This window comes from Anolis carolinensis, chromosome 4 (genome assembly GCF_035594765.1).
Source record: "Anolis carolinensis isolate JA03-04 chromosome 4, rAnoCar3.1.pri, whole genome shotgun sequence".
In the NCBI taxonomy this organism is placed as follows: Eukaryota; Metazoa; Chordata; class Lepidosauria; order Squamata; family Dactyloidae; genus Anolis; species Anolis carolinensis.
In genome coordinates, this window is record NC_085844.1 from 182,459,617 (window position 1) to 182,474,177 (window position 14,561).

The window sequence follows — 14,561 nt, forward strand, 5'->3', positions numbered from 1 at the left end:
TGAAAAGAAGAGGAGAGTAGTAACATACATCAAAGAATGGATTCCATCGGAACTAGCTTTTAAAGACAACGAAGGAAGAATCCTGGGAACTTTTGTATACCTGGAGAATAAAAAAGTCTTAATTTGTAATATTTACGCCCCTAATGGGCCAAAAACTCAATTTGTTAAGCAATTAAAAGATTTAATAATGGAACACGAATTTGAAAACTTGATTTTATTGGGTGACTTTAATGGAGTGATGAACGTGGATATAGATAAAACAAAAGACACAAAAAGAAAGAGTAAAAAGGGGGGGAGAGAATCTACCAAAAAACTTTATCAATCTGCAACAGGAAGTGGATTTACAAGATGTATGGAGATCCCACCACCCACAGGAAAGAGACTATACTTTTTTTCCTGACAGACACCATGTTTGGTCACGAATAGACATGGTATGGATCTCAAATTGCCTCTCAACTAAAATATCCAAAATGGAAATATTAGCTAGAACTCATTCGGATCATTGCCCAATAAAATTTATAATACATGAAAGTAAAAAACCAGGGAAATGGAGGTTAAATGATCTACTATTAAAATCAGAAGAAGACATAGAGAAAAATAAACTTATATTGAAGGAATATTTTAAAATCAATACAACCCCAGGAATCTCGACCCAAACGGTATGGGAGGCCAGTAAGGCCGTCATGAGAGGCCACTTTATAAAACAGAACACATGGAGGAATAAAAGCTCAATCAGTTTAAACCTTTGTGAACCGCCTTGCATTTGGGATGGGAAAACGATGGGATACAAATTCTTCCGTTTCCGTGTAAGAAAGGCAGAGCCTCTGACTTCTAACCATTCAAGAGAATGTGTAGACGCCTCATTAGGAACAAACCTAGTTAGACCATGGCTCAGATTTTTCCTTGTTGCCTTCCATACAATAGTATAGAAGGGTTTGGGCTCTGGTTTAACTATATCTAATTAAATGCATATAATTTCCAACATGTTTTCTTGATGCACTTAAATTCTGAGTACAGTGGAATGGTTGTTCATCAAGAAGTTTGTTCTAAACAAGCATGGAGAGAAAAAGACAAGAGATCCTTTGTGGTGAAAATTTTCACTTTAAACCGTTAGACCATATTCAAAGGTTTATGCATGCCCTAAGTACATGAAAGATTAGCCATCTTCCATAATAACTGAGGACTTCTGCAGGCTGATGTTCTACAAATCACACTGACTTGTTCCAGAAGCCAGCATACTATTATTTTTGTTGTTACTGGTGTTAGCACTGACTGAAAACCTATTCAGTCTTCATAAACATCTTTATCTTTTTAAAACTTTTCTGGTAAGAGGAACTATTGCAGTGGTAGAAAAGTATTACTACATAGTAGTGAAAAAAAGAATTCTTGGGAGGGATCTAGAAATATAACCTTGGTCTGGTTAATCCCTAAATGGAAGAGTTTCAGAAGAAGGTCATGACAAGCTCCCTGAGATATTCCTTGTCTTAAAACACTGTATGAAATTAATGGGGGTTGTCATTATGTAAACAGAGGACTTGCAAGCACATAAACATGCAATGCATATATCATTCAGGTTGTGCTTCCCTTATCCCAAATGCTTGGGACAAGTAGTGTTTTAGATTTAGATTTTTTAATATTTTGGAATACCTGTATTTGCATATATACACATGATTAGATACACTGAAGATGGAACCCAAATTTCAATACGAAAATAATTTATGTTTCACACATCACCTGAAGAAAATATTGTAGAAAAAAAACCAGGGCAAATTGAGCACCAGAAAGTAAAAGCATCAGTATCTCAAATACCCATATGACCAATTTCAGATTTCAGAATTACAAATAAGGGATACTCAACCCATACTCATGAAGTATACTGACCACAATGGTGGCTACGTAATGTTTTACAAATATCTGTAAATGTTGGGCAATGCTTGTTTAACAACTATCCCCTCCATGTGAGGTTAAGGATTATTTTCCACTGCATTCACAAAAATCAAGTAAGGGGTACACACAGGTCCACAAATGTTGCTGATAACACAAGAAGTTTCAGGCTTTTTTTGCAAATGCCATTACAGCTTTAACTTTTTAAAAGGCATGAAAAGATGGATAGTTTCCCTTCTGTCGTGCCATGTACTGTCCATTCTAACTCATCCTACGCAATTTACAAAAATACATGGGTCCGAAATTAGCTGTGAGGTGAGGAAGAATAAGTTCCCCGAGTCTGCAATCTGGATAGAAAGAAAACGTGCTCTGGAACAACTTCCGAAAATAGCTCAAGTCTTCAACCTGTACTTCAATCTGATATTGGATTGCCATTAATTCCACAGCTCTCTCGATCACATACTCATTCTGAAGCTGAGACAAGGAGCATGTTGAATAGACCACTTCCCCACCTGGTTTGGCAGCAAGGATTCCAGCTCTGGAAAAGAGAAAGGAAAAATGCGTATTGGAGGAAAGTGGGTGAGATAATGTTGCATTTGTCTTTGTAGAATTTTATTTTCTGAATTTCACCTTTTCGTTTATCTAGGTTGTTCTGAATTCTGTTCTTCTCTTTCAAAGTGTTAGCTATCCCTCCCAAATCATATTTCATCTATAAAGCCAATAAGGATTCCCTTTACCCCATCATCTACATCACTAATAAAAATATTGAAAAGTGTTGAATCCAGTATGGAATCCTGTGACATTCAGCCTGAGACCTTCTTCCAGTTTGAAGCACAGTTCCTGATGACAATTCTTTAAGTATAGATTTCCAAGCACTTATGGATCTATCTGATGTTGTTTCCATCCATTCCATGTTTAGTAAGTTTGCTAATCACAGTATCATCAACATATTATGAAATGCTTTGAAGAAATCCAGATAAATGACATCCAGAGCATTCCCACCATCTATGAAAATAGCAACTTGATTAAACACAGATAGATTAGTTTGACAGGATTTGTTATTGACAAACCCATGCTGGCACTTACTTATCACTGCATTGTAAAGCAGTGCTCCTTTCCTCCCCTGCTCTAATATATTCTAAATCATAATGTATCATTAAAAAGTCTTTTTACAAGAACCTAGAGTGGATGCAGGACATTTCCAGGATACGAGGTCATTACATTAAATTCAGGGTTCCAATTTAACTAAAGCCTCACCCAAGCTTTTAAATGAATCATTTGCCTTTCATATTTTGTCTATAATGGCAAATAAAATTAAGAGAAGCATTAGAGAAGCAGTCCTAAACTCTAACTATTGATGGTATGCTAGTTATAGGCATGCAAAACATCTCCTTCAGCTACTAAAGTTGGAAGAACCTCTTTACAAGGCAACAATTAGTGTAACACCAATCTATAGCATCAGACAATTTGCACAGATCCATATACATCATTCAAGGTCAACATAATGTACATCACTCAAGGCCACTCACACAAGCAACTCCAGTTGTAGCCTGGGCAAGTTCTGACGCTCGCCTTTTCTCATGCGCATAAAAATATTGTTATCCTCTTCCCTGAGTGAGTGTCGATCATTTGTGCAAGGCACATCTACAAGCACCTACATAAAAAATAAGAGATTTCACTCTAAAATCCCATACAGAGATGTTTCAGGAATAAAATGCTGCAGGCAATCATTGATCTGAGCATGGTTGAGCACAGAGGAAATATGAGATATCAATGGAATAATAATAACACAGGCAACAAAATAGCAGGGAAATAAAAGTGCTTGTCTCAAGCTCACTCCATTTTCTTCCATCCCATGACATAATCTGTACTAGTAGGATTACTATATATTCATAGTATTCACAGTGATACTTCTAGTTCCTTGTTATTATGTCACTTAGGTTGTTATTATTGTATATTGTATTCAATATTATGTATTATATTATTATTCTAAATAAAAACAATAGGAAGGTGTTTTCAGAGTTCAAAAATAGATATTAGAATCAAATTGCAACATTGTCTGAATTAAAAGCAATACACAAGACAACAGAATAGACATAGTTGTAAGCATAGACCTTCTTGTTTATAGACACAATAGAAAGAAAGCTCCAAAGGATCAATATCAACAGCTTAATTTATCCACATCTGACAAAATATGTCTTTATCTAAATCTTCCAGGATGGCTCTATGGTATTCTTGGGCCAGAAGACCTTCATTTCAATAGGGTTTGCTACTATCAGCAGTTTTGCATATCCAGAAATGTATCCTCCATAGATATGGGAGACCGTACACAATAAGAGGAAAATACTATTCTATACAAGGAAAGGGATAATTCTAAAAGGTTTATCCAAGTAGTATTCCCCTGATATTATTTACCCTGTCAAAAGTACTTGTCTCCAGCTCACCCCACTTCCTTCCATCCCACGATGTAACCCGTACTACTTTTTGGAGCTCTTGTGGAAGGTATCTATGAAGAATGTCATTAAGCCGACGAGTGCGAGAAGTTGAAAGATCATTGGCAGCCAGCCCTCCTATTGCAAAACAAAAGGAGCAATATGATTGAGATATTATAGTTATGTAGTATATATAGCATGGTGTAGTCGTTTAAGCACTGGACAGTGACTGGAGACCAGGATTCGATTCTCTGCTTGGCCATGGGAAACCATTAGGTGTCCTCGAGTGAGCCACACACTCTCATCCTTAAATTTTAAAAAAACTTGAAAGTACAGAAAAACAACATTTATACAGTGTTCCCCTACTTATTGCGTTAGGTTGGGTTAGGTTCCAGGACCACCTGCAATAAGTGAATATCCGCAAAGTAGGGACATTATATTTATTTCAATATTTATAATTTATTTATACTGTACTTTATTTATATAGTTATACTTTATTTTAGCAGTTACAATATACAGTATACCGGCAGAGAAGAATGGAAGCTAAAATAACCCTTTTTTATTTCCAACTCTTCCCTACCCTCGCCCTCTCCCTTTATTTCTCCCTTCCAAAACCTGCGAAACAGCAAAAATACCACGATAAATGGTGTACATAATATTTATTAATATTTACTGAAACCCCGCAAAACAGCGAGGGCGCGAAAAGCGAACCACGAAGTAGCGAGGGGACACTGTATATGGTAATAAACACATTTTCTCTTGCACGCATGAAAGCAGGTTCAAGCTTCCTATACTTGGGGGACAATGCAGTAGATTTGTCCTCAAACCCAACACAGAACATTCCCATTGCCTTGACACCTTCAGTACAAAAGGAACTACTGAGCCTCTTTGATTTAAGAAGTTGACACTGCTCTCCCTTAAGTTTGATGTTTCTTAGCCCAGAAACTCCACTGGAACCTAGGAATATACACATCAGTTCCCAGCTGCTGAAGCAGGACAAAGACTTTAACACAAGGGGTGTCTCACACAGAACTGGTCACCCATATGGCTTTACCTGATGATGAAGTAATGTGAAGCCTACTTCCATGAAACACAGGGTAGAAGTGTATAAAGTTAAGTACAATGTGACCTGTAACCTAAACTTCACCTTCTTCAAACTAACTTTGCTGGAACCTGAAAGTTATCTTGCCTAAACCTCAAGCTTTTCTTGTCATAATCCAGCACCTGCTTTATCTGGAACCTCATTCTCCTGAAATCCCCACATGGGAGAGAACAAGATAGTTTTCTAAAGCCTAGAACTGTAATCCATAATATGTCACATGTAGAAGTGGAAATGGCGCATCACTCAATATAGATTCAAAGGTCCCATATTTTTCAATCAGGCTTTACCCTATGGCAATTAACTTAAGCTTCCTAACCTGATATAAGGGACAAGAGGAAGTCTAAGGCTGCATTCCCAAACATTATATGAAATCTGGGGGACAATGCCACATAAACCCTAAGGTTTATCAGTCAGCCTTAGAATGACCTGCCGGAAGAGATCCAATAGCTAAATGAACAGTCAGCATTCAAAACAGAACTGAAGACCTATCTCTTCTGGCAGGCTTACCCAGTCAATTTTAAATGGTGAGTTTTAAATTTACATTCTATTTGTATTTTAATAGATGTATTTGTATTGTATTTTAATCCTTGCACTATGTACTTTAACATATGCATTTTGTGATGGTAGTGTTTTAATGTATATATTTTATGGTGATGTGTTTTAACTATGTTGTGCCATGCCTTGAGCTATGAGGATAGATGGGTAAAAAAATATTATTATTATTATTATTATTATTATTATTATTATTATTATTATTATTACTACTACTACCATTATTAGGAACAATAACTCATTTGTGAGACAGACAGAAAGGAGAAATCAATAAGCAACTTATTTCAAAAGCAACTTCTTTCTCTTTCTTCCTTTCTAATCTACCTTTCTCAAATTCAGGAAAATGAGGCAACTGTATATAGAAGAAAACCTGATCTGCTTTCATGTTATTGATTAGCTACAGTTTTGCGTAGTGCAAAGTGTACTCTGTATTATGTGCACATTGAGGTTTAGAGGGGTCTTTTTCAGCCTAACGTAATGTCAGAGATTGAAACTGGGATTTTCTCCATGCAAAGCATGCACTCTAGCAAGAAAAAAACCATACAAGGCACACCACATATGCTTCTTTTTCTATAACATGTTTCAGTAGAGATAACACATTTCAAAAGCAAAACTACAGCTATAAAATCCACTCACTAAGATGAAGTTCAGCCTAGATGGGCAGGAGGGGGATATTTTTTGATGAATGTGTTTAAGAATACATTGCTATATTTCTAATTCTGAAAGTCCTACAGTGAACAAAGTGGAGGAGACTTTGTACAGAACACAACTACTATAGAGATGGCTGTCTCCAAAACAGCTGGCTAGTGATGATCTCTCATGGTTATATTCTACACACTGAAAGCTTGTTTTTCTTGTTTCCAGATGGCCCCATTAACACCACATGAGCACACAGAGATGCAGAGGAAAATAATGTTACTTACTACAACACCCAGTCTGTAGAAGGGCTAATGTCTTCCCTCCAGGTGCTGCACAAAGATCAAGAACTAGGTCATCCGGCTGTATGTTGAGAGCCAAGACAGGCAAGATTGATGCAGCATCAAGGAGATAGTAACCCAGGATTCCTATCACATCTGGCCTAGAAAGGAAACAAACCCATAAAGCTTAAGTACACAGTAGATACAATAAGTCTTGAGTTCTACAGCAACTTCTACTTAAAGTCACTGATGTATAGAAGAGCAGTAGCTTTCCGAAACTTTCCAGGCTCCGTTCTTCGTATTTCCAGGTACAGTGGGAAAAGGCAAATTATAGAGAGCTCTTCTCCTGCTAGTCAGTGTGAACAATGAGTGTGATGGACCCAGTCTGAACACAGGTAATGTAATGTTTCTTGTGTCATACATTGTAAATTATGTTATCGTTCCAATTTGTTTGCAGTGATTTTACTTGTGTGTGCCTCAAAATCTTTTGATATATGTTAGTATAGAGACTAATTAATTAACTAATATTTTATGGGGTAAAGGCCTCACCAGATAACAACTACACACTATTGAATTCCCTCTTAAGAAGGCACATGTGGCCCTGACTCTATTTTTGGAAAAGAGTTTGAAGAATTTTTTTATTTTTCAAGATGTTTTAACTGATGTTTGACTGATCTTTATTATACTGTTATTAAATCTATCATTTGTGCTGATTACACACACACTGTTTTAACCTAGAGTGGGCAATTATGACCCTCTATCAGTGCTGCCTGGATTGAAGAAAGTCTTTGTCAGTCCCCATCAGACATTAATGGGGGAGTTAGTTCTGGGAATCTGAAATTCAGACCTTCATCCATAACAGTTAAAGTGATGTCAAACTGCATTAATTTGACAATATAGATGCGCCTTTGGAGAGTAAAGGGAAGGACACACTGCTCCTACTACCATGTTTCCCCAAAAATAAGACATCCCCTGAAAATAAGACCTAGTAGAGGTTTGGGGAAATTGCCAAATATAAGACATCCCCCAAAAGTAAGACCTAGGAGGAGGGAGCCACGTGCCAGGAAGGCATGTGCAGTGCAAAGGAGGAGGGAAAGGCGCCCGCTTTTCCCTCGTCCTTTGCCTTCCTCAGCAGCAGCAGCTCCCTTCTCCTCCCCCGCCGAGGAAGGCGAAGGACAAGGAGGGAAAGGCAAGCGCTTTCCCCTCTTTGTCCTTCATCTTCCTCGGCGGCAGCTCCCTCCTGCTCCTCCAAGGAAGGTGCGTGCGCCGCACACGACTTCCTCGGCAGAGGAGGTGGGAGCAAAATAAGAGATCCCCTGAAAATAAGACCTAGCGTATCTTTGAGAGCAAAAATTAATATAAGACACTGTCTTATTTTTGAGAAAACACAATATCTCCCCCCAACACATGAGCCAGCTGTCACTCTGACCCATGGCATTACTAGTCCAAGTGGGATTTCAAACATACAAACGAGAGCACAATATACCACATGGTACTTCAGACCATCCTGTTCCATAATACCTGTTCTCCTGGGAAGCAAGAAGTTACTTGCAGTCTATTTTTACAAAGTGGAAAATACTTAAATCAAAAGCCAGGCACATCAAGAATTTGAAATAGAAGCAAGGAATTCAAGCATTATTATCAACAGCAACCAGAGACCTCAGGATATGTTTTCAAGAAGCATACAGCAAGCCTTTAGGGTTTGGTTACAGGACTATGTGCCATTATATAAAATACTAAGAATGGTATTTCTGATGTAAAATGACAAAATCAAGGTTTGCTTTTGGATTGTTTTCAAGATGTGGATGATTGAGCCTGTGAATGCAAAAGCCATGGATACACAGAGCCAGATGTATTTATTTTCATATGACAAATACAAACTACTCACTTGGCTGGATGAAAAATGCTGATGTCTCCTTTGGGAAATGTGTAGCATTTGATGTTGGGACTGAGGGAAGGAACAGGCTGCTCTTGTTGCAGGGAAAGCTCAGTCTGAGTTTCTGAGGCAGAGGATAATTCACTGGCACCTAACTGAGCTATAGAATCAGGTTCCTGTACTACTGTTTTAGATTCCCAGATGAAATCCGTTGCATTCAAGTCTTCCAGTTGCTGGGTTATCTGCAGCACATCAGAAAAGTTGTTGACAAGAGCACCATATTTCTGCTCAGACAGGAGACTGATGCGGATTGAAGGCCAAAGACTGCCAAACTGTGCCCCGTAGTTCATGTCAAAGATCTGCAGAGCCAACCTGATGGAAGATATCCGAGGAGTAGTGGCTGCCTGTAAAAATATGAAAATATCAATTGGGCAAAATATTTAAATTCCTCCATTGTGACAAGTTGTAAATGGGGCTGAGATTACTATGGGATGATATACAAGATTTCACTGCCTGCCCCCCATACACAAATTCATGTACACTGGGAAATATGATTGTTTGCCAAGTTTGTGAAACACCAGTCAATTAGATTAGTATTTCCTACCCCATCAGCATCCTATCAGTCTTCAATGAGAATACCATATGATCAGCCCTTTGCCTATGGAATCATATTTGGTCTTGGGAGCTAGAGTGCATCTACACTATAGCATGAATGCAGTTTGACACCACTTTAACCACCATGGCTCAATGCTATACAATCCTGGGTTTTGTAGAGATGGCTAAAGACCTTGTAAAACTACCAGGATCCCATAGCACTGAGCCAAATATTTGTTCAATGATGTAGCTGCATCTTTATGTCTGCTCAGAGCTTAGCCCCATTACGTTCAATTGGCTGGATCCAAAGTTAAGTCATGCAAATGGAATCAACGAGACAAAGGTATTAGGGCTGTGGTTCTCAACCTGTGGGTCCCCAGGTGTTTTGGCCTACAACTTCCAAAAATCCACCCAGTTTCCCAGCTATTAGGATTTCTGGGAGTTGAAGGCCAAAACATCTGGGGACCCACAGGCTGAGAACCACTGTGCTAGACTGCATGCTTTGCATGGAGAAAAGCCCAGTTTTATTCTCTAATTTATGTTCAGCTGGAAAAGACCCCATCTAAACCTCAATGTGCACACAGGGAGAAATTGTTTTCCTCCTACAACCCACCCTCCACCTCCATAAATTGGACAAGCCCTCACTTGCTAGTGACACCCCCCCCTCGTAAAATGAACTATTCTTCTGTGTCTAGCGCCCCCTTTTGGCCTCTGCCAGGATAATGGAACCATACTAATCAGAGTTTCCTCTCAATGGTAGTAATTTAATGTCATGTAAGCAGGGTCGGCTCTACTACTTGGATGGGAGACTGATGAAATATACCTTGTTTATGATATTTCTGCAGAAGAATCTGGCAAAACCACCTCTAAGGGTGCCTCTACATCAGGCATGGGCAAACTTGGACCCTCCAGGTGTTTCGGACTTCAGCTCCCACAATTCCCAACAGCCTGTTAGGAATTGTGGGAGTTGAAAACCAAAACACCTAGAGGGCCCAAGTTTGCCCATGTCTGCTCTACATTGTAGAATCCATGCAGTGTGACAACACTTATTATATTATCATCATTAAATTCAGTTATATCCTGCTTTGGAACTATTCTATTATTGAGGTGGAAGCCATTGGGAGTACTAGAGAGAGAAGAATAATCAATTTTAGGGGTGGGGGAGTGGAAGGAGGAAAACCATTTTCTCCATTTTTGCTCGTTATTCCCCTTCCCTACCTCTCATTTAATAAATGAGGATTTTTCCATAATGGGGTCACGGGTGGGGGGAATCACAGAAAAACAGGGGGAAATGGTTTTCCTTCTTCAACCCACCCTCCACCCCCATAAATGAGACAATCCATCTCTCTCTCTACGCCCCCTTTTGGCCTCTGCCCAGATAATGAAACAATACCCCGCTTTTTCTCTCCAGAGACTCAATGCAGGTTACTGTGAGCTTTCTGGGCTGTATGGCCATGTTCCAGAAGCATGCTTTCCTGACATTTTGCCTGCATCTATGGGAGGCATCCTCAGAGGTTGTGAGGTCTGTTGGAAACTAGTCAAGTGAGGTTTATATATCTGTGGAATGTCCAGGGTAGGAGAAAGAACTCTTGTTTGTTGGAGGCAGGTGTGAATGTTGCAATTGATCACCTTGATTAGCATTGAAAAGCCTTGCAGCTTCAAGGTCTGGCTGCTTATTGCCTGGGAGAATCCTTTGCTGAGAGATGTTAGTTGGCCCTGATTGTTTTCTGTCTGGAATTCTCCTGTTTTCTGAGTGTTGTTCTTTATTTACTGTCCTGGTTTTAGAGTTTTTTAAAAATACTGGTAGTCAGATTTTGTTCATTTTCATGGTTTCCTCCTTTCTGTTGAAATTGTCAACATGCTTGTGGATTTCAATGGCTTCTCTGTGTAGTCTGACATAGTGATTGTTAAAGTGGTCCAGCGTTTCTGTGTTCTCAAATAATATGCTGTGTCCAGGTTGGTTCATCAAGGGCTCTGCTATGGCTGACTTCTCTGGTTGAGTGAGTCTACAGTGCCTTTCATGTTCCTTGATTCATGTTTGGGCAATGCTGCGTTTGGTGGTCCCTATGTAGACTTGTCCACAGCTGCATGGTATACGGTAGATTCCTGCAGAGGTGAGAGGATCCCTCTTGTCCTTCGCTGAATGTAACATTTGTTGGATTTTCTAAGTGGGTCTGTAGATAGTTTGCAGGTTGTTTCTTCATCAGCTTCCCTATGCAGTTAGTGGTTCCCTTGATGTATGGTAAGAACACTTTTCCTCTGGGTGGATCTTTGTCTTTTCTCTCATGGCTTGTTCCTGATCTTGCTGCTCGTCTGATGTCTGTGGCGGAGAATCCATTAGCCTGTAGAGCTCAGTTTAGGTGGGTTAGTTCACTTTGGAGGAGGTGGGCTTCGCAGATTCATTTTGCACGGTTTAAAAGGGCCTTCATTGTGCTTCTTTTTTGACTTGGGTGATGGTTGGTATTTTTATGTAAGTAGTTTTATCTGTGTGCATAGACTATATAGCCCAATTGTTGACTGGGGTTACGGATGACTAGGACATGTAGAAAAGGCAGTTTTCCTTTCTTTTTTCCATGGTGAATTGGATGTTGGGTGGATGCTGCTGAGGTGGTCCAGGAACTTGTTTAGTTCTTCTTCTCCATGGCTCCAAATGTGAAGGTGTCATCCACATATCTGAACCATATAGTAGGCTTTTTGTTGCTGTTTCCAGGGCTTGTTTTTCAAAATGTCCCATGTAGAAATTTGCTATGACAGGACTGAGAGGGCTCCCCATGGCTACTCCATCTTTCTGTTCATAGAATTCATTGTCCCATTGAAAGTAGCTTTTGGTGAGGCAACGGTAAAACAGGGCTGTCATGTCTTCTGGGAAATTCTGATTGATTTGTGTGATGGTGTCTAATACCGGGATCTTGGCAATTAGAGGCACCACATTGAAACTGATCAGTTTGTCGTTGGAGTTGAGCTTGCTGATTTTTTTCTATGAAGTGGGCTGAGTCCTTGATGTAGTGTGTAGTGAGCCCAATAGATACATCTCCCTTGCCTAGTTCCCAACAGACCTCACACCTTTGAGTATGCCTGCCACAGATGTGGGCAAAACATCAGGAGAAAATGCTTCTGGAACATGGCCATACAGCCCAAAAGACTCACAGCAGCCCAATGATTCCGGCCATGAAAGCCTTCAACAATACATTTTCTCTGGTTGAATTAGTCTGCATATTATGTGCAGATACCTGCCATAGATGCAGGCGAAACGTCAGGAAAGAATGCTTCTGGAACATGGCCATACAGCCCGAAAGATTCACAGCAACCCAGTGATTCCGGCCATGAATGCCTTTGACAACACAGACTCAAAGCGACTTAGGTTAGCTGCTGGAGCTCAATATTATGGAATCATGGTTTGGTGAGGCATCAACAAGCATTGGCAGAGCTTAAACTATAGCTCCCGCGATCCTATAACATTGAGCCATGGAAATTCAAATAGTGCCAAACTGCATCGATTTTGCAGTGAAATGTAGGATGAGACGAAGGGAAACCCTAGGAAAAGCCTCGAGAAGGTAACCCATGGCCTAAAGCTGCCACCCAAAAGGTCCAAGGCGAGAGGATGAAGCTGCAAGCGAGGAAGCTGGAAGCCCCAGCAGCCCGTTCTTTCCGAAGGGAGACACACCAGTCTTTAGAGGCGAAGCTCAGAGCTTCCTGCAACGCCGGGCTCTCCCACTCACCCATTTCTTCTTGTAATGCCGGCGGGGAGCCGAGGCGAAGGCTGGGCCCGCCAGGAGAACGCGCCTCCCTTGCTTTGCCCAACGCGAGGCCGCCATTGCCGTGGCTCTGCCGCACCTCCGAAGCCCAAGCGCCGCCTCTCCAGGATGGACTGCCTTCTCTTGCATTGGGATGGGAAACGTAGGCGGAAGCAGCAGCAGCATTGCAGCCTATTGCAAAATGAATGCAATTTGACACCACTTTTATCGGCTGTTGCTCAAGGCTGCCGAATCCTGGGAGTTGTCGTTCTGCAAGGTCTTTAGCCCTCTCTGCCTAAGAGCGCAGGCGCCTTGCCAAATACAACTCCATGGATTCCATGGCATTGAGCCAAAGTGATGCCAAACTATACAAATTCCAGTGTGGGTCAGGCATGGGCAAACTTGGGTTTTCCTTCCAGGTATTTTGGACTTGAACTCCCACCCTTCCTAACAGCCTCAGGCCCTTTCCTTTTCCCCCTCAGCCGCTTAAGCGGAAGGAAGGAAGACCCAAGTTTGCCCATGCCTGGTGTAGATGCACCCACTCGACCCTGTGGAATCTGCACCCACAGTGTTTCCACCCTCCATAAAATCCCCATTCCCCAAAGTACATCTTGATTTTTCCATTTTTATATAAAGGACAGCATTTTACACCATTGTATATAACTGGAGTTGAGTTTCCACAGATTTTGATATCCACTGGGCTCCCAAAGCCATCAGATACCAAGGCCCCACTTCCAAGTCCAGGTTGATAGACCTGATCCAAAAATGCTTGGGCTCAGAACCATTTTGAATTGTTTAATATTTGCATATACGTATTTATTTATTGCCATTCTACAAGGGGATTGCAGCTTTATAAGGTCTTTAACTGACTGACAGGAGTGTTGATGTCTCTCCAAACTACAAATCCCAAGATCTCAAAGCCTTGAGCCATGGCAGTTAAAGTGGTGTCAAACTGCATTATATCTAGTGTTGATGATGCACTCTAAGACTCCAGACCAGCGTTGGAGTGTCTGTTCAGCCATGGTAACTTACTAGGGACCTTGAGCAAGTCACTTTGTTGTTGTTATTTGTTCAGTCGCTTCTGACTCTTCGTGACCTTATGAACCAGCCCATACCAGAGCTCCCTGTCAGCTGTCTCCATGCCCATTTCTTTCAAGATCAAGCCAGTCACTTCAAGGATACCATCTTGCCCATGGTCGGCGCCTCTTCCTTTTTACTTCCATTTTCCCCAGCATCATTATCTTCTCCAGGCTTTCCTGTCTTCTCATTATGAGGCCAAATATCCTTCTCTCCAGTGAACAGTTGGGCTTTATTTCCTGGATTATGGACTGGTTGAATCTTCTCATGGTCCAAGTCACTCTTAGAATTTTTCTCCAACACCACAGTTCAAAAGTGGCTATCTTCCATTGCTCAGCCTTCCTTATGGTCCAGCTTTCGCATCCATAGGTTATTACAGGGAATACCATTGCT

The 14,561-nt window shown here is 40.7% G+C and overlaps 1 protein-coding gene across 2 annotated transcripts; it reads right to left on the reverse strand.

The window, feature by feature from the left end:
* Nucleotides 1-199: 199 nt before the first annotated feature.
* On the reverse strand, nt 200-13,264 carry nsun4 (NOP2/Sun RNA methyltransferase 4). Of its 2 annotated transcripts, none has more exons than XM_003220275.4 (6): nt 13,077-13,264; nt 8,776-9,167; nt 6,894-7,048; nt 4,300-4,454; nt 3,414-3,538; nt 200-2,422 (listed from the first exon to the last, which is right to left on the reverse strand). In XM_003220275.4, the coding sequence occupies exons 1-6, from the start codon at nt 13,239-13,241 to the stop codon at nt 2,146-2,148; spliced, it is 1,269 nt and encodes a 422-aa protein (XP_003220323.3). In that variant the 5' UTR covers nt 13,242-13,264; the 3' UTR covers nt 200-2,145. The 2 variants fall into 2 exon arrangements, with proteins under 2 accessions (XP_003220323.3, XP_062834415.1); XM_062978345.1 differs by lacking the exon at nt 13,077-13,264 and adding an exon at nt 10,987-13,058.
* Between the last annotated feature and the right edge of the window lie 1,297 nt (nt 13,265-14,561).

Excerpts from the sequence above, each read along its gene's own strand:
- nsun4 (XM_003220275.4), bottom strand. The coding sequence starts at position 13,241 with ATGCAAGAGAAGGCAGTCCATCCTGGAGAGGCGGCGCTTGGGCTTCGG. Across the intron at positions 9,168-13,076 it reads GGCATTACAAGAAGAAATGG|GCAGCCACTACTCCTCGGAT; the intron begins GTGAGTGGGAGA and ends ATATTTTTACAG. Across the intron at positions 7,049-8,775 it reads AGCATTTTTCATCCAGCCAA|GCCAGATGTGATAGGAATCC; the intron begins GTGAGTAGTTTG and ends TTTCCTTTCTAG.